Genomic DNA, 20,461 nt, shown 5'->3' on the forward strand with positions numbered 1-20,461 from the left:
ACTTCAGCAAGGCGTTTGACACCGTCTCCCACAGTAAACTGCTGGCTAAGCTGTCAGCTCGTGGTTTGGACAGCAACACTCTGTGCTGGGTTAGGAACTGGCTGGAGGGCCGAGCCCAGAGAGTGGTGGTGAATGGTGCCACAGCCAGCTGGCGGCCAGTCACCAGTGGCGTCCCCCAGGGATCAGTGCTGGGCCCCATGCTCTTTAACATCTTCATTGATGATCTGGATGAGGGGGTTGAGTCAGTCATCAGCAAGTTTGCAGATGACACCAAGATGGGGGCAGGAGTTGATCTGCTGGAGGGTAGAGAGGCTCTGCAGAGGGACCTCGACAGGCTGGGCAGATGGGCAGAGTCCAAGGGCAGGAGATTGAACACATCCAAGTGCCAGGTTCTGCACATTGGCCACAGCAACCCCATGCAGAGCTACAGGCTGGGGTCAGAGTGGCTGAGAGCAGTCAGGTGGAGAGGGACCTGGGGGTGCTGGTTGATGGTAGGCTGAACATGAGCCTGCAGTGTGCCCAGGCAGCCAAGAAGGCCAATGGCATCCTGGCCTGCATCAGGAACAGTGTGGCCAGCAGGAGCAGGGAGGTCATTCTGCCCCTGTACACTGCACTGGTTAGGCCGCACCTCGAGTCCTGTGTCCAGTTCTGGGCCCCTCAGTTTAGGAAGGAGGTTGACTTGCTGGAACGTGTCCAGAGAAGGGCAACAAAGTTGGTGAGGGGCTTGGAACACAAGCCCTACGAGGAGAGGCCGAGGGAGCTGGGGTTGCTTAGCCTGGAGAGGAGGAGACTCATGGGAGACCTTATTGCTCTCTACAACTACCTGAAGGGGGGTTGTAGACAGGCAGGGGTTGGTCTCTTCTCCCAGGCAACCAGTACCAGAACAAGAGGACACAGTCTCAGGCTGCGTCAGGGCAGGTTTAGGCTGGAGGTTAGGAGGAAGTTTTTACACAGAGAGAGTGACTGCCCATTGGAATGGGCTGCCCAAGGAGGTGGTGGGGTCGCCGTCGCTGGGGGTGTTCAGGACGAGGCTTGACAGGATGCTTGGTTGCATGGTTTAGTTGATTGGGTGGTGTTGGATGATAGGTTGGACACGATGATCTCGAAGGTCTCTTCCAACCTGGTTTATTCTATTCTATTCTATTCTATTCTATTCTATTGTATAATGTGGAGAAAAGAAGGCTAAGGGGAGACCTTCTTGCTCTCTACAACTCCTTTAGAGGAAGTTGTAGTGAGGTAGGGGTTGGTCTCTTCTCTCAAGTAACTAGCAATAGGCCTCAAGTTGCATCAGGGGAGGTTTATATTGAATATGAGGGAAAATTTCTTTACTGGAAAAGTGGTGGAATGTTGGAACCAGCTTCCCAGGGATGTGGTGGTGTCACCATTCATGGAGGTGTTCAAAAAACATGTAGACATGGCACTTCGGGACATGGTTTAGTAGGCTCGGTAGTGCTGGGTTGATGGCTGGACTTGATCTTAGAGGTATTTTCCAACCGAAACGATTCTATGAACCAATATGTATAAGAGCATAGTGATGTTGCCCCTGATTACTCTCCTAAGCTCCAGCAATTTGTAGTTTAAGGACACCTAGAGACAGTGGCAGCATCTCCGTAACTGGAGATGGATCTGCATTCAGCTCACAGCTCAGCCCCAGGTCTTGCCAGGGACATTGTCAGAAGCCTGCAAGTCTTGAAATCAGAGGGTGCAGACCACTTAGCTCAGCGAAACTCTGAATCAGCCTTTGGAGGTACCTGTATCTGTTTGCATGTGGCATACAGACAGAGTAAGGTCCTTGAGCTCTTGAGCTGAGCATCTCTGATTGGGTGGCAAAGTCAAACCAGATGCTTGCAGACCAAAGGCAAAATCCGTCTCTGGAGGCTTGCACTTCTAGGGTTGCTGAAGTCTGTACTGTGTTAGGACTGCTAGGACCACTTTCTGTGGGATCACAGGTTAGGATGGTTGACCTAAGAGACTTTTTTATGGGTTCAAGGTGTAGAATTGTTCATGCAATGAATTTCATCTTTGGGTTAGAAGCAGTTGTTACTCAATGCAATAAACTTAACAAGCATCATAAACAGAATTTGATGGCTGTCTTGTTTTGTTTCCAGCTGAAATGAATAGTCAAGTTGAAAGTATAAATGATCCTAAGGAAACAGAGCGGGAAGCTTAAGTAGCAGGTAAGGCCTTTATATCTATCTTTTTTTTCTCCCTTATTTTCTATTTTCTCTTTGAAAACTTGCTTTAAAAATCACCTTAGTTAAAATTAGATTTAAAAACACAAACCAAACCAGCACCACCACCAAAAAAAAAAAAAAACACAAAAAAGAAATAGGAAAGAAAAAAAAATGGAAAGGAAAAAAGGAAGATAATACAAAGAGAATACAGAGAAAGAGGGTTGTCTAATATGGCCTGTATTGCACCAAAAAAAAAAGGGGAATATCCAGCAGACTTGATTTGTCAAGTAAATATTATAGTAGCAGTCTGCAACCGTAATGGATTTAGACAGGCTTAGATCATCAGAAGGCAAAGGCAGCAGCCGAGATAAGGAACTGAAGAGTAACTGAGTGAACAATTTCTGGCATTGCTTAGGAAAATGACAGGCAATTTATAGCGATTGGAAGGGAGCTCAGCTCAGTACGATCTGTATTCTGGGAACAACAGGTTCACGTCACCAGGGGTTTAATGCTCTTGGCGCTCTGATGCCTGCCGTCACTTGCAGCAATGCTACTGCAAAACAAGACAAAGGCAGCCAGCTGCCTCCCACAGCTCTGCTGCCTGCTGGAACTTTGTATGGCTTTACATGCTCCATGACAGTGCTGTGGCAGGAGCGTGTGGTGGTTGTTGCTGCAGCAGTTTGTTGTAGGCATAACCAGCCTCACCCCTGGGGTTGGAGCAGCTGGAGAACAGCCAGGCAGAAAGTGACCTGGGGGTACTGGTTGACAGCAGCTGAACATGAGCCAGCAGTGTGCCCAAGAAGGCCAATGGCATCCTGGCCTGCATCAGGAATAGTGTGGCCAGCAGAAGCAGGGAAGTCATTCTGCATCTGTACTCAGCACTGGTTAGGTGACACCTTGTGTCCCATGTCCAATTCTGGGCCCCTCAGTTTAGGAAAGATGTTGAGTTGCTGGAAGGTGATCAGAGAAGGGCAACAAAGCTGGGGAGGGGTCTGGAGCACAGCCCTGTGAGGAGAGGCTGAGGGAGCTGGGGTTGCTTAGCCTGGAGAAGAGGAGGCTCGGGGGAGACCTTATTGCTCTCTACAACTACCTGAAGGGAGGTTGTAGCCAGGTAGGGTCTGGTCTCTTCTGCCAGGCAACCACCAACAGAACCAGAAGACACAGTCTCAAGCTGCACCAGGGGAAGTTTAGGCTGGATGTTAGGAAGAAATTCTTCAGAGAAAGAGTGATTTGCCATTGGAATGGGCTGCCCAGGGAGGTGGTAGAGACTGGATGAGGCACTTAGTGCCATGGTTTAGTTGATTAGATGGTGTTGGGTGATAGGTTGGACTTGATGATCTCGAAGGTCTTTTCCAACCTGGTTAATTCTGTATTCTGTATAAATGAGTAATTTTTAGGACGGCTGAGGCTCATCCTCAGTTACAAGAAGCAGTTACCATTTCTCCCTCAGAAGCAATTTTTAGGCGTTCACATGCACCACTTGCTTTGGTGTAGGGTTCATAGATTGATAGAATGGTTTGTGTTGGAAGGGACCTTGAAGATCATCTAGTTCCAACACCCCTAGTATTGCCAGGTGTGGCGTATTAAGGCATGGACCTCCCCCCACTAGCCCAGGTTGCTCAAGGCCTCATCCAGCCTGGCCTTGAACACCTCCAGGGAGGGGGCATCCACAACCTGCCTCAGTGACCTGTTCCAGTGTCTCACCATCTTCACTGTAAAGAATTTCTTCCTAATATCCAGTCTAATCTACCTTCCTCCATCTTAAATCCATTCCCTCTCATCCCTGCAAGCCTTTGTAAAAAGTCCCTTTGTGGCTTTTTTGTGGACCCCCTTCACGTACTGCAAGGCTGCTAGAAGGCCTCCCCAGAGCCTTCTTTTCTACAGGCTGAACAGCCCCAACTCTTGCAACCTGTCACCATAGAGGAGGTGCTTCAGCCTCTGATCATCCTCATGGCCTTCCTATAAGAAATGTGCTTCTTATGCTGGGGGCACCAGCTTATCACGCAGTGCCAATGCCATATGCAGCAAGATGCATTATGATATGCCTGTAATGGCATTTCATATAGCTGAAGACCAAATATAGCAGCTTTGCAACAGCAGCAGCTGTATCACAGAGATTTAAAATACAAGGTCTTATTCCTGAGCATAGCTCTCTGTCCTTGTCGATATGCTGTACTGCTGAAGTAAGAAATAGGCCTGATGGGGTCTTGGGGAAAAAGTGCTGAAGCGAAACTAGAAGGCACCCTTGTCATTAAAATACAGCTTCCCAAGATGCTTCCTTCTCACTCTCCTTGCTCTTGGTTTAATCAAAAAAAAGGAAGAGGAACTAATGAAATCCTCACTGTTAAAAATACATGGAAAGCTCATACCCTTCCACTGTTAAAAACAGTGTACCTGATGGTTATAACTGCTTTCATGCAGCCTGTAGGAAATCTGTGTTTCATGCTTCTTTTTGGAAATGGAAATTAATATCTGTGACTGATGTGGGCTGGAATTGTTTTTGCTTTATGAAAGCAGAGTTCACAGGAGTCATAATGCAATTAGCAATCAATTAATAAAAGTCTTCAATTTCACTGCGAGAGCTGGCTCTGCTGGCACCTTTCTGAAGCAAAGGCGCCTTCGCTGGGCTGCACCATGCCTCCTACAGCATTTTGACAGCATGAGCAGGATTGGAAGCAGGCATCAGGTCCTTTGCAGCTCTATGTTGAAGTCCTCCTGACCCTTTTGCTGCTGTTTTAATAGTAAAGTCCCTGGGGAGGATTGATCAGCCTGTTACACTTCAAAGGGTCTCGCTTGGGTGTTCCAGAGCCAAGGAGATCTAGTTGCTTGCTACGTTTAGTATTTTAATGTGTTGGCTTTAACATGTGTTCTGTGGTCTAGGACTGAAGCACCCTCCAGAGCTGGGAGTCTCTGCTGTCAAGCTAGGTGGCACAGTGCTATGGAAAACCAAGGAACTCCTGTGAGCACAGTCAGTTTGCTAGGGGGATAATAATGGCTGTTATTTATACACTGTGTGACACACACATATGCTGATCATGTGATAGAAAATGTAGGCATCTGTGCTAGAAACATGTAACTTGGGTTCTGTGCAAACATTTGAACTTTCCCCCCACTGCTTTTCTCTCCCTGGCTGCAGCAAAGGAAGGATGCAGAGAGGAAAGACCTGAGGACCTGATGAACAGGCACTGACATCCTACGACATCATTCTTGGCAGAAAAGAGCACACAAATATGCTCCATGGGTTGGGAGGGAGGGAGCTTTGGGGAAATGACTCTTTGCTTTGATTTCTTTGTTCTTCATTGCATTTTGTTCTGTAAGCCTGTTGGAAAGAAACATAACTTCCCAGTTCTAACAATGTTTTGCAATTATTCCTGCAATTACAACAGTTTCTTCTGAACTGTGAGTCCCTGTCTTATATTGGGTCTCTTTTCCTTCTGCATCATATCATCAGTGGCTTGTTTCCAGGCCCACCCCTTTTCTAGCATCTTTATCTTCCTTCCCAGTTATGGTAATGCCTGCGGGCAACCTATGGGAGACAGTTTATTCTCCTCCCAACCCCTCCTCCTTTTTTTTTTGAAACAGTTCCCTAGGATATAAATGGAGAGTTTCTTCAGGAATGTGAACTGCCACAAAGGATGATAACCCCCACACACTGATAAACACCACCCTCCTTGTGCCAGGGATTTGAAAGACTAGATGCTCCACAATCTCAGAAATACTGATAGAGACAACCCTGCATGTTGTCCACCTTCAGGCATGCTGATCAGCTGCTCCTGCCAGTGCCCACCAGCAGGCTATCATCACCACCTGGCTGGTGGTGTCTGGATTCCTTCATGTCCATGCTGGAAGTAGAGCTTGCACATTAATTCTGTCATCACAAAGCTTCGGTGGCCCTCCCCTTCACATTTCTCTCTGGCATGGCAAATCACAAAATCACAGAACATTAGGAGTTGCAAGAGACCTTGAAAGATCATAGGGTCCAACCTTTCTGCCAGAGTAGGTCACACAGGAATGTGTCCAGGTGGGTTTTGAATATTTCCAGAGAAGGAGACTCCACAACCTCTCTGGGCAGCCTGTTCCAATGTTTTGTCACTCTCACAGTGAAAAAGTTTTTCCTTATGTTCATGTGGAACCTCCTATGCTCCAGCTTGCACCTACTGGCCTTTTTCTTATCACTGGATACCACTGAGCAGAGCCTGGCTCCAGCCTCCTGACACTTGCCTTTCACATCTTTATAAAGGTTAATGAGGTCACCTCTCAGTCCTCTCTTCTACTCCAAGTTAAAGAGACTCAGCTCCTTCATCTTTTCCTCATAAGGGACAGCTAACCTGTGGCCATCCCACACTGTGCCATGTCCCTCTCTGCGTCCTACACATAAGTAACATATGTGACCTCACACAGCCAGCACCCCAAGTCAGTCCTGCTCTTTTCTACTTAGCTCCATGCACCAGAAAATCAGTGTTGTAAGTATGGCCTTTGGCTGCAGGTAGGCAACAGTTACCTCCTCAAGCCTGCAAGTGACAGTGGATAGCAGGCGCTCAGCATTCAAAGCATCTTTAAGCACAGCTCCTGGCTTTAACAACCCCACACTGTATCTTGTGTGAACCCTCATTATATTTTCCACTGCGTATGCATGATCTCTCTTTTTTTTTTTTGTAATTAAAAAAAAAGGCAATTAACAGTTATTTGGGTAAAACTGTCTCACCATATGTCAATTGGTCTGCCAGCAAATGTTCTGCTGAAGTTCTTAGTAAAGAAACAAAAGGATTTTACATACATTTCCCAACCGTGCTGTAACCAAAACCGACAGACAATACACTTGATGGAAGAGCACACAACCCAGGTCCAGGGTGGGATGTGCTATAAACTGTATTTTTAAATGCTGCTGGTAATGAGTTGATCATTTCAAGTAAAGTAAGTTGTTCTGTTTTATTTTAATTCATTTCAAATGTGTGTCAATCCCCAAATAGTTATTTACTAGCTGGCAAAATAAAACAACCAAAACCACCAGATCCTGTGATCTGGTTTTATCCCTGGTAGGGTAGGTTTGGCAATAAAGCATCTGCTTGTGCAACAGTGATTCAGATGTGGCCCTAGCACATCTAGCACTGCCTGTGGCAGTTGGTGGCTGCCATCAGCTGCAGATCAGTTTGAAAGGGTTTCAGGACAAACGGCAGGTAGAAAAGAAAATGTGAAAAGCCCCAGGTTTTGCTCAGACATTTTGGCCCCTAGAAAGACAGCCTCCTGTCTCCCTGTGCGTGACTCCAGCATGTTTACTTGTGCTGGGATCAGAAGAGCATTTCCATGTGCTGACTCCTAACTTGTGAACCAAGGTGACGCTAGCACTAGAGAAGATCTTTGAGTTTCTTTGTCACCCATTTGTGAATGTATAACTGAATTGGACCAACTGCAGAAGAAGTAAACGAGCTGACATAAGCCCATGAATTTGGTTTGTAATATTGCTAAGTTTACCTAAATTTGTTCTCCTCTGAACACACTTGACTCATATATTCCTAGAATGGTTTGAACTGGATGGGACCTTGAATCTCATATAGATCAAACCCCACTACCATGGGCAGGGACACATTCCACTAGACCAGGTTGCCTGTCACTGGCATTGAACACCTCCAGGGAGGGAGCATCCACAACCTCCCTGGGCATCCTGTTCCTGTGTCTCCCAACCATCACTGTCAAGAATCTCTTCCTAATATCCAGTCTAAATCTACCCTCTTCCATCTTAAATCCATTCCCCCTCATCCTATCACAACAAACCATTGTAAAAAGGTCCCTTCCTGGCTATCTTATAAACTCCCTTCAGTTACTAGAAGGCTGCTAGAAGGTCTCCCCAGAGCCTTCTTTTCCCCAAGCTGAACAGCCCCAGCTCTTTATGCTGGGGCCCCAGAACTGCACCCCTGGTGGGGTCTGATGAGTGCAGAATAGAGTGGGAGAATTACCCTTGTCCTGCTGCTCACACTTCCTTTGATGTAGCTCAGCACACAGTCGACTTCTGGGCTGCAAGTGCTCATTGCCAGCTCATGTTGAGCTTTTCATCAACAGACACCCCCAAGTCCTTCTCCTTGAGACTGCTCTCGAGCCACTCCTTGTCCAACAGTTGTGCTTGGGATTGCCCCAATGGGGCTCCTTGTTTCTTTCGAGATGTCTCTGGTGGTTTTCTTTTCCATCCCTGGGGTCAAGCTTGACAGAACACGTCATTTGGGACATGGAATTTTTTTGTCCTGCTGTTCCTTCACCTTGGTTCCAGCTGATTGCAGTTTTGCAGTGGGAGGCCTTGCAGGTACAAGGTGTATACTGTATGTTTTACTGTACCCAACATGATTTTGATTGAAGCAGCCTGTCATAATAGGTGGGGCAGCAATTGGTAAATACCTTGGAAGGAAGGAGAATAAACACATTGGGTGTCTCCCCTCTCAGTTCCTCTTTTTGTGATCCCGTGAAAAGACCAGGAGTGAAGGGCTCCTTCCACCTAGGTAAGTGAGAGAATTGTCCCTGTAGGGCTGAAAACAAGCTCAGTGAGCTTAACTTTAAACTGTGCAAAATGTTGAGGAGATCTAAGGTGGGCAGATCCTCATCTGGGATGAGCTGAGCTCCACAGAGCTGTGATAACTTTGGTCAGCAGAATATCCAATCCACTGAACTGTAGGTTGCTGTTCTCTGCAAATCAGGTGTCCTTTTTGCCATTGCCAGCCTCAGTCGTAGCAAGGGAGGCAAAGGGAGAGCCCCACAAGAGGCTGGCTGCCAAAGTGGTTCAGCAAGGAGACAGATGCCTAAAACTCCTTGTAAAGGCTGACTGATCCTTAAAAACAAAACAAACCAACCAAACAAAAAACCCCACACCTGTAAGGATGTGTCAGACATCTAACTCTTGACAGTAATTTCATTTCACTTTTCATTTAACCTTGGTCCTTAATCAGCAGTGAGTCTTTGAAGCCATGAACTGTTTGCAGGAGGGTGCAGTGTAGGAGCATGAAGCCCAGGTTGGATATGTAAAGCAAGGAAATGTAGGAGCTGAGTAAGTCCTTACAGGACAATTTGCAGCCACATCAGTGTCTGTCTGTCTTCTGGTGGGTTTTGGTTTAAGTTGTTGGAGATTTTCACTGAAGTGAGTGTGGTTTGGCAGTGTGAGTTCTTCAGCTGAGTCAGTAGTCCAGGCTGGCCTCATGGCCCTTCATGCAGTCTCCACTGTTCCAGCAGGAGCTGCAGACATGCAGGGAGCTTGTTTGGTAAAAGAGCAACCATCAGACTGAGCGTCACCCCACTGGGTTTTACATCAAGGATTTTAGTTTAAACCAAACATGTGCATGCAGTAGGTGGCACAAAGGGAACAGCAGCTCTTTGGTGCTGATGTTGGCATCCAAAGCATCAGGATCTGCTTGATTATTGTTTTTCCTGTCTGAAAGCACTCATCCCTACCATCAGGCACGGTACTCCTCAGGCTGGTTACTGCTCTGTTGACAGATGGGTTTCCTTCCATACAGACATCCAAAGGGGGTGTTTGAGACTGTCTGTAATAATGGGTCACACATTCACTGCAACTGAAGCACCGAGAAAGCCTTTCCATGAATTAGCACTGTTCTGCTTTAGGCACTTGAATAAAAACATGAAATTAAAAGTTAAAAAAAAACCCAAACACCACAGATTTTTATCTATAGACACTGCATGCTGGCTTTGCTTTTAAAAGGATGAACTTAACAGAGTATGTGGATCTATTTTCTTGGGAAATAGGGGTTTTTATCATATGATTCATCCAGGATTTGCCTTACCCTGACATTTGTGATATAAAGGAAAGGTTGAAAAAATATACCTATATATATATATATATAAATAAAAGGTAACTTTCTCAATCCTTAACTGCATTTTTACTTCAGTACAAGGAAATGTAGAGTTGTTGCTTGCAAAGTGTCTTCTAATTGATGGCCTAGCACCCATATGGGTTGAAACATGCCTCTTCTGTTGCTCTGTCATTTACCTCCAAGTTATTTTTCCTTTTGTGTGTCCCACATGTTGGAAAACTTGACGAACCAATACCTTAATACTCCCATGTTTGTTAAAATGAAATGTTAATAAAGCTTGTCCTGAAGACAAGGCAATGCTGCCCTTGTGTTTATTCCCTCTTACTGGTGTGCTGACAGTGCATTGATGATTTCATTTGACAGTGTTTCAGTCTGGACAAGTCATCACCAGAGCAGACAGCCAGGTCTGTGTTTAAGTTTATTGTTCACTTGATGGTAGAGTCTTGTGAGAGACAGACACCTCACTGGAATTCTTGAACAACATCATCAAGCAGGTCGGAGGGGAAAAGGTCACTTGGTTGGACCCATCACTCTTCACCAGAGATCTTAAAGAGCCCATCCTGGCAGCTGTACCAGTACTAAATACCCAGCATCTATCAGCTGTCAAAGAATACCCCCACACAGAAGCCATCCCCAGGTATAATGGAGAACACCTGTTGTACGCTAGGTGTTACCTGCCCCTTCTGCTCTTACAGGGTAGAAGATATTGCAAAGCTCAGGAAGGTAGCTTTTTTTTAATTCTCATGGCAGCAGTGTAGGTGAAAACAGAATATCTTTGGTTGGAAGAGACTTTCAAGATCATCTGGTCTGATATTCTACCCAGCACTACAAGGGCAGCACTAAACGATGTCCCTAAACTCCAGGTCCACATGCCATTTAAATACCTCCAGGGTTGGTGCCTCCACCACTGGCCTAGGCAGACTATTCCAATGTTTTGTAACCCTTTTAGTGAACATCCAGCCTAAACTACTCATACCAACCCTTCTCATCAAAGGCCAAGGATTTAATAATTGACAACTGGATTAGGGGACTGACTGGTGTTCAAAACTCTCTGAGGGATGTTTGCATCCAAAATGTCACCCAAAGCTCTCTGACGTTTGACCTTTCCCTGATTACTCCAACCCTTTGACTGCTGAATGGAAGAGGACAAGGCGCAGGAGATGTGGCTGTAGAGAATGCTGACCCTTTGGATGGATGCAGGACCCAAGTGCCATGTAAAGCCTCAGCAGGAGTGAGCCAACTGGAAAAAGAAATACCAGCAAGAGCTGTAACACAATGACCTTGTTGGAATCAGTTTGTCACTACCTCTGTTTTCACTGCATCTCAAGAACTGGACAGCTTAAAAGGAGGCTCCCACTTCCCCCATGCTACAGCCTGTTTCTGCAGTCCGTTCATAACAGAACATTTTTGTCTGCTGCTGTTTAAAAGGAGAAAAATAAAACCATCTCTCATGTAGGAGCAAGTCCTCTCTGTCTCACCTTTTTGGAATAGCATGTGGCTTTAGAGGCTGAGGAAGGGCCCATGTTTGAGGCTGCTCAGACCCTCACAGGGATGGGTGCTTGTCCAGTTGCTGTGGATTAGGCAAAGAGCAGGTGAGTCTGATACGGTGTGATAGGTGGTCAATTATGCTTAATGATACTACTCCTGCTGTTGCTGGCCAGACTGACACCTTCCCTTCCAGATCTTGTCTGGAAAAGCGGTAGATTTGTGCCTAGGGAAGTCTTTTGCTGAGCTGCTGTCATCAAAGGTCATAGAATCATAGAAATGTTTTGATTGGAAAAGACCTTTAAGGCCATCAAGTCCAACAATCAAGCTAAGCCACCATAGCCATGAAAGAATGCAACAATGGTGACTCTAAGTCTGCAGAAATGGAGGCCTGGTTGCCACTTTTCCTGCTTAGCCTTCTCAGAGAGGTCATCCCAGAGGGCCTGGGTTGTCTGTCAGGGTTTCCATGCAAACCTGCCACTCCTCAGAGGGCTTGGTGCATGTTTAAATTGGCTTTGATTCTCCTCCCTCCCCCTCCTCTTGCACAGAAGCTTCCAAAGGGATCTTTATGACCTTGATGCATCTCTTAAGGTGAAAACTCTGCTTTGGGATTTTAATTAGTCTTGGGCTTTTTTTTTCTTTGCCTTTTTCCCCCTTTTTTCCTGTTCCTGAAATGAAAGTGTCACGAGACATTTAAATACCCTAATTTCTCGTTCCATTAGGATTATCGGCAACCCCTTAAAGTGAGTGGCAAATCACTGTTAATTCCTTCAGAATTCACTGATAAAACATTTATCGTAATGAATTCCTGTAGAATAAAAAAAAGAGAAGAGAAAAAAAGCGTCCTGCCGGGGCCGAGACGCTGGAGGCGGTACTCGGGAAGGCTGCGCCACCTGCTGGCAGCTCGGGGCTGGTGGCTGCAGTGACGCCGCTGATCGCATGAGTCACAGAACAGAACAGAACAGAACAGAACAGAATAGAATAGAATAGAATAGAATAGAATAGAATAGAATAGAATAGAATAGAATAGAATAGAATAGAATAGAATAGAATAGAATAGATTGGAAGAGCACTTCAAGATCATCGCATCCAACCTGTCATCCAACACCACCTAATCAACTAAACCATGCAACCAAGCACCCCATCAAGTCTCCTCCTAAACAACCTCCAGTGATGGTGACTCCACCACCTCCCCAGGCAGCCCATTCCAATCTCTATGAAGAATTTCTTCCTGACATCCAATCTAAACCTCCCCTGGTGCAGCTTGAGACTGTGTCCTCTTGCAGGGGGTTTCCCTCTGGTTTATAGAATCATAGAATTGTTAGGGTTGGAAGGGACCTCAAGGATCATCTAGTTCCAACCCCCTGACATGGGCAGGGACACCTCACACTACATCAGGGTGCTCATAGCCACATCCAGCCTGGCCTCAAAAACCTCTAGAGATGGGACTTCTACCACCTCTCTAGGCAACCTGTTCCAGTGTCTCACCACCTTCACAGTGAAGAACTTCTTCCTAACATCCAATCTGAATCGACCCATCCACCCTGGTGTGCTTAATTGGTGTTGGAAAGTGGGGTTAGTGTTTCCTGCTGAGCAGTTGTGTTCACACAGTCACATCACCTCCACACTAGAGGGGGGTTTGCATTCATCTTTGAACAGAAATGGGCAATGGGAGAGGTCAGGGGCTGAGGAGAGGACAATTACTGCTTTCCACCAGCCAAGGCAACTCAGATGAGGAGGGATTTGGCTCCTGAGTGGTAAGTGTCCCAAGTGCAGCTATGACAGTACAGGTGGTACGGCCTTTCATCATGGTCTTTGCCGGGCCTGCCTGTCCCATGGCAATCTTGTGACTGGGCTCCTTCATCAGGAGCAGCTTCTACTTTAATTCCAGCATCAGCTTTACATCTGTGACAAGCCACCCTTTGGTAAGGTGGTACAAGGAGATCAGAGTTTGAAACATGGCACCAATATCAGGTCAGACTTTTAGTGCCATCGGGGCTGCAGCCAGTCACTGCTGCTGCCCCTCATCAGGGCAAGCAGCAAAGCACTGGAGAGAGAGAAGCACTTGTGTCTTGGCTTTAACATATCCCCTACAGCTGAAGGTCACACCATTAAAACAAGCTTCACTTCAGTAAATTGCACTAAACCTTTGCCAGGCACTTTTACAAGAACACCATCAATGCGGTGTGGAATCAGTCACAACTGAGAGGCAGGGCAGATGGTCTTCAGCTGCATGGAGCCAGATTTTGGACCTCTGAAAGGAATGGGTTGCTCTAGAGCATGCTTTTCTGGGATAGGAGGAGAGCTGCCTACAGAGTCTGCCACAGGCTTACCCATGGGGCTCCCTCAAGCTCCTCTCCTTACACCAGGTTATGTGAGCTCACCTGTAAAGAGACAGATCTCACCCATAGCCACTTCATGGGGTTTCCTCTCCTTCCCCACTTCTGCCCTTCTCTTTTCCAGCAAACACCAGCCAACAGCTTTGCTACTAGCAATGTACCTTTGCATCTGGTGCCTGAGTAGAGTAAGAAATATACAGCTTTCATGCCCAGCACCACAAATCACACACAGGCCAACTCTTCCTATTTCTTCTCTCCCCCTGTCTTTAGGAGAGGAGACAAGTACAAAAAAGAAATTAAGTTTTCTGAGGCATGACCTCCCTGGGCAGCACATTCCAATGGCCAACAACTCTTTCTGTGAAGAACTTTCTCCTCACCTCCAGCCTAAACTTCCCCTGGCACAACTTGAGACTGTGTCCTCTTGTTCGGGTGCTGGTTGCCTGGGAGAAGAGACCAACCCCCACCTGGCTACAACCTCCCTTCAGGTAGTTGTAGAGAGCAAGAAGGTCTCCCCTGAGCCTCCTCTTCTCCAGCCTAAACAATCCCAGCTCCCTTAGCCTCTCCCCATTGGAATGGGCTGCCCTGGGAGGTAGTAGAGTCACCATCATTGGAGGTGTTTAGGAGGAGACTTGATAGGGTGCTTGGTTGCATGGTTTAGTTGATTAGGTGGTGTTGGATGATGGGTTGGACATGATGATCTTGAAAGTATCTTCCAACCTGGTCTAGTCTAGTCTATGATTCTATGGATTTGGGGCCCTTTACTCTGAACAGCTCGAGAGAAATCTAGACATGCAAAGCTGCAGAGACTCTCTGCACTAACAGACACTTTCCATATGTTTAATTAAAATAGATTAACATCTCTAACCCACCAAGAACCAGTCAGTCACCACTTACTTGAGGCTGGCTCCCATTCTATATGCAGATCCCACACCAGCTCCCAGACTCCTTTCTCTTCTAGCCAAAACATTGTTTTGTTTCTTGTCTGTTGGGTTTTTTTCTTTTTCATTCTGGGAAGCAGCTTTTCTACCTCTCCTATTAGGGCAAAAATGGTATCACTTATAAAAGCTGACAGCCTCTATACGTTTATTGTTTATGTGTGTCCTTGAATATTTCAGACTTTCCAAGAGGGAGCCCTTGATCTTGAAGGGTGAGGGTGTGCAAGGGGTGGTGCAGGCAGCATTTCATGTTCTTGCATACATGGTGCCAGCTCTCTAGTGCAGGGCAAGACCTGGTGGTTTATTTATTGCCTGGCTCTTGACAAGCTTGGAAGTTTGTTTGTTTATTTATTTTTAACCCTGGTTCACTCCTTGTGCCTTTGCACAGCTTTTCTTCCAGCACAGGGCAGTATAAACTTCTGTGGCTCATTTCATTATCATCCAACTTCATAACTGATGGGAAGTGTAACCTAACTGGTTTAATTTTCCTTTAATTTATCCAATAAATGGTTCCTTAGTGCATGTGGGTCACTCTTTTCCTGACCTGACCCCCCACACACCTGGGGGTCATCAGCCACCATTCAGCTAATCTCCCATCCCCTGGTACACAAGCTTGCTCTCTGTGCCTACTATTATTTTATAGTATTTTACTTTGGTTTATTTTATTTCATTTCACTTCACTTTATATTTTATTGTATTTTTGGTTTGGTTTATTTAATTTCTTTTAATAATTTATTTTATTTTATGTTGGTTTGGTTTATTTTATTTCATTTATTTTCATATTTTATTTTATTTCTGTTTTCTTTTCCTAAGTCACTGTAACAGATGAAATCTTCACTAATTCCATGAGCTGGTTGATGAGGAATGCTCCAACTACAATGTTTTAGTTTAATTTTGTAATTATTTTTTTTTTACATGGAGCATGAGGAAGGTCCAGACAGGTGGAAGTTGTTCCACTGAAGGTCCTGTATCATAGAATACCACAAAGGCTCCTGGGGAGTGAAATTAGCATCAAAGTAACATTATACAGGAGAAGCTATGGTGCAGTCAGACTCTGCTTCCACTCAGCATGAGGTGCTGCAGAGGGGGGGACAAATAAATGCTCTAGAGCTCATTTCTGAGAAGTTCAGACCGATGGATGTTGAGATGGAGCCTTTTCTTGGGATGAGATCCAGGAGGCAGGACAGCTGCCCACCTAACACCAGCAAACAGACATCTCCCAAGTCACTGAAGGGGTGATGATAGCTGAAGACCAATGGCACGAGCAAAGGGACAGCAGGAAGAGCCATTTTAGCAGTAATCGATTCAGCCAAGCTACAGAGAATGCTCATTTGGAAACAGTTAAGGAGGATCTGGGGATACCTCCAGCTACTTGCCCTGAAATCAGGGACTGTGCCTCAGACAGCAGGCTGGTGATGCTATGGCAGTCCTCACCTCTGCTGCACAGCAGGCTGCCTTGCTGCATCCTTCCTTCCTTATGCTGGATACCCTTTTTCTGTGCTGGATGATTTATCTCCTTGCCTCGGGGTAAGAAAAACCCATTTGTGTGCTTTGGTGTTTCTTGAAGAGAAAGGAAACATTTTCAAAGTGAGGAAATCCAGAGAAGTTGCAGGCATTTTCTCAGCCTGCCAAGCCTGCATTCCAGTGTGCCATGCCAGTGCTTATGTACACAATTAATTTGCATAATAACATTTTAATAACGATGCCTGATGAGTGCTCAGCTGTGCTTTGCCCACACACAACTGGGCAATCTCACTCAGCATCCAGTGCTAAGAAGCACAGGAATTAAACCAATTCCATCAGACTCAGGCACTGAAGTTGGACCTAGCCTTTCCTCCCATCACCTCAAGAAAACCCACAAAACAGTGGACAAGAGTGCCTGGGATGCTCCTCTGGAAGTGGGGACCAGCAGACCTCTGGATGGGGAACCCAGTTACTGATTTGGAGAGGGGACAGCAACCCTGAGGTCCCCCACATCCCTTTGCCCCAGGGACCACTGCACCTCAGGGTGCTGAAGGCATCTCTCATGGTGTATAGCAATATGTTGTGACTCATGGACTTCAACGCATAAACTTCTTTTCCCCCTAAATAAACAATCCTCAAGATGATGAAATGGACCATTCATAAATGCTGTCAGATAGACCACATGGAAATAAATAGACAAATAGGCACCTTACCTTATTTACATTTTTTCAGAGATTTTTTTCAATGGAGAAGTGGTTCAAATAAATTTTTGTTTCACTGGCAAACATCCCATCTGCTTTTGCAGCCATTCACCATGATAAGTGAGGCCTGCTCAGCAATTACCCTGCTAACTGCCCATAGCACAGAGCCTGTGGTCTTGTACCCTTCCTAATCCCATCCTCTTCTCCTGAATAAGGTACTCAGCTACATCCTAGAATGCTTTGGGGGCCAAACTGCATCCCAGGGGATTCATCTAAATGCCTATAAAGTGCTAAAGTGTGGAGGTCACAGTATCACAGTATCACAGTATAACTAAGGTTGGAAGAGACCCCAAGGATCATCAAGTCCAACCTGTCCCAACAGACCTCACGACTAGACCATGGCACCAAGTGCCACGTCCAATCTCCCCTTGAACACCTCCAGGGACGGTGACTCCACCACCTCCCTGGGCAGCCCATTCCAATGACGAATGACTCGCTCAGTGAAGAACTTTCTCCTCACTTCGAGTCTAAACCTCCCCTGGTGCAGCTTGAGACTGTGTCCCCTTGTTCTGGTGCTGGTTGCCTGGGAGAAGAGACCAACCCTTTCCTGGCTACAACCACCTTTCAGGCAGTTGTGGAGGGCAATGAGGTCACCCCTGAGCCTTCTCTTCTCCAGACTAAGCAACCCCAGCTCCCTCAGCCTCTCCTCACAGGGCTGTGCCCAAGGCCTCTCCCCAGCCTTGTTGCCCTTCTCTGGACACGCTCAAGTGTCTCGATGTCCTTCTTAAACTGAGGGGCCCAGAACTGGACACAGGACTCAAGGTGTGGCCTAACCAATGCAGAGTCCAGGGGCACAATGACCTCCCTGCTCCTGCTGGCCACATTATTCCTAATACAGACCAGGATGCCATTGGCCCTCTTGGCCACCTGGGCACACTGCTGGCTCATGTTTAGGCGGCTGTCAATCAGCACCCCCAGGTCCCTCTCTGTTTGGCAGCTCTCCAGCCACTCTGACCCCAGCCTGTAGCTCTGCATGGGGTTGCCGTCATGAGGATGGGGCTAGGGTCTTTTTAGTGGTGGCCAGGAATAGGACAAGGGGCAAAGGGTACAAATCAGAACACATGAGATTTCACTTGAACTTAAGGAAAAACTTCCTTACTTTGAGGATACTGGAGCAGGCTGACCAGACAGGTTGTGGAGTCTTCTTCCTTAGAGACTTTCAAAACCCACCTGTGCAATCTGCTGCAGGTGTACATGCTGTAGCAGGGAGTGTTGGACTGGATGATCTGCAGGGGTCCATTCCAGCCCCCGCCCTTCTCTGATTCTGTGGATACTTGAACATCCACAGCAGCATAAAGCAGGGATGCAGTGCTCCACTTCACCACTGCATGCAGGAGTTACATGCAGAGAATAATTTGCTTTTCATTTTCACCATCTCTCAGTGAGAGCAGTGAGTGCTAAGCTTAATGCCTTCCTTCCAAATTTCTTTTGCTTCCTCTCCATCTGTTTTTATACATCTGTAAAAAACCCAGAACCACCCTCTGGCCGCAGCCCCCCTTGCAGTGAGCTGAACAGCTGCGTGGGGTACCCATCCTGACATGAAACACTAATTAAGTGCAAGATGATTGTATTCATTTAAATGTGCCACATTGATCAGAGCCAGTGCTGCACTGATCAATCATTCCAATTTAAACTTCCTGCCTCTCTGGGACTCAATACATGCAAATGAAACCTGTGCAACATTTAAATTATTCAATTCTTACCAAACCCACTGGGATCAGAAGGATCTCGAGGGGAAAGCATGGCCCCACCTGCCATACTCTGTGATCTTTAAACCTTGCTTTCATCAAGGGCAGCTTAAGTTTTGGGTTTGGGGAAGGCAAGCAGGCCTACAGGGGTTGGGGGGATGCAAACCTGACTTTCATTTGACTTTGTGTTATCTCATCTGGTCTTGACAGGAGCTGTGCTCTGGCAGCTGTGGAACTTGCTTGTGACAGTCTCTGGAGGGACAGCTGGAAGGGTCTGATCCTGATGGTGGGCAATGCCTGGACTCAAAAAGACCTGTGTTCTCTCCTCCCTGCTGCCTTGCAGGCAGCACACAGGGGATGGGTAATCAATACACTGGTGGATAATGCAGGCAGAGGAGAGAGCTTGTAGAAGGGGAGAGACAGAGAGCGGGGAAGAAGAGATGAAAAAGAAAAATTGTATGAAAAATACTCTAGGAAAAGGCTGGTTTGAAATCAGGGGAGGGGGGAAGGCTTTCACAGCTTCACAGAAATTTCAAGCCTTTCAATTACAAGGAAAGAAATATTTGGAAGCCTCCATCATCTCATCATTGCCTGTCTCCACTGCTTCAAGCATAGTCCTGGTAACCTGTGGGTGACAGAATCCCATTTCAAAATGAGGGATGATCTAATTTCATCTCTTTCTTCTCAGGGAATAATAGTAGCCCCTTTCTGATAGCAACCCTTTCTCTTTTGGAGACCCCCAGCAATCTCTGAGGCAAGCAGAGACCAGTGTTTCTTGGGACACCACCATCACAAGTAGACAGTCCCTAATTAGATCTGCCACCGTTTAAATAAAATCAGGAGCCACTGGAAATCTCCAACCTGCTGCCGAGAGGTAGTTGGAATGCTTCAGATTTTAACATGTCAGAGATTAAAACCAGACCACACTGGGCAAAAGCCTTTTGTCCTTTTCTTCCCTACTTTTCCCTTTCCATGTCTTCTTGCAGGAATGGGTACAATTTGGGGAGGGAGAGGGATCTGAAAGATTCAGCTGTGAAACCAAATGCAGAAGTCAGCAGGTAACTCGGACTGCTTGCTTAGGCAAGTGCTCCTGAATGTCCCCAGACAGGCTCCTGTTACAGCTTAGACGAGGATCATTGCCCCTTTTTTTTATTCTCTCTGGAGGAAATTGGCCTTTGCAGGGATTTGGTGACACCAGGAAAGATCCTGTGAGTGCTCACGGTCAGGGACCAGCTAGACAGACCCAGCTGCAAGGAGAAGCTAAGGCTATATTCCATTCATATATGTATATATATATATATATGAATGAGTGTGTGTGCCAGAAAAAAAATTTTCACCATTTGAACTATTAGACATTGGAATAAACTCCCAAGGGAAATGGTAGATTCCATACACTAGACAGTTTCAGTCCTGGCTTCTCAGGCTGCTGGGCCGTGTCATCTAAACTGTATTCTTAGAAAGGCTGGACTAGATGATCCTTGAGGTCCCTTACAACCTGGTATTCTATATGTGTGTGAGTACCTATATCATATCTATTTATCTATCTCTCTCTATATATATCTCTACCATCTATATCATTTATATCTATACACACACATAAAAAAGAATCCTTCAACACTTAACCAAATGCCTTGTTCTGAACTGCTTCTCCAGGCAGCAGACTGGCAGCTAATTGCCAGGCATCAAGCTTAAACAGGCCTGTGACAGGAAAAAAACCAAGCACACAAACAAATAAACCAAAAACACCACCCAACTGTGAGGAGTTGTGCTCAAAGCCTCTGCAATAGGCTGGCTTAGGTTGCTG

At 46.3% G+C, this 20,461-nt stretch overlaps 1 protein-coding gene across 6 annotated transcripts in view; it reads left to right on the forward strand.

Moving 5' to 3' along the window:
• The window catches only part of MACROD2 (mono-ADP ribosylhydrolase 2), a 1,047,040-nt gene extending 1,040,871 nt beyond the window's left edge, over positions 1–6,169 (forward strand). For all 6 annotated transcript variants that reach the window (XM_054180117.1, XM_054180116.1, XM_054180112.1 and 3 more), the window contains 2 exons: positions 2,109–2,177; positions 5,311–6,169. In XM_054180117.1, coding sequence (XP_054036092.1) covers positions 2,109–2,170 — 62 coding nt within the window. In that variant the 3' untranslated portion in view covers positions 2,171–2,177; positions 5,311–6,169. The remainder of the gene's footprint in view (positions 1–2,108; positions 2,178–5,310) is intronic.
• The last annotated feature ends 14,292 nt before the right edge of the window (positions 6,170–20,461 follow it).

The sequence above is a fragment of the Dryobates pubescens genome, chromosome 3 (genome assembly GCF_014839835.1).
Source record: "Dryobates pubescens isolate bDryPub1 chromosome 3, bDryPub1.pri, whole genome shotgun sequence".
NCBI lineage: Eukaryota > Metazoa > Chordata > Aves > Piciformes > Picidae > Dryobates > Dryobates pubescens.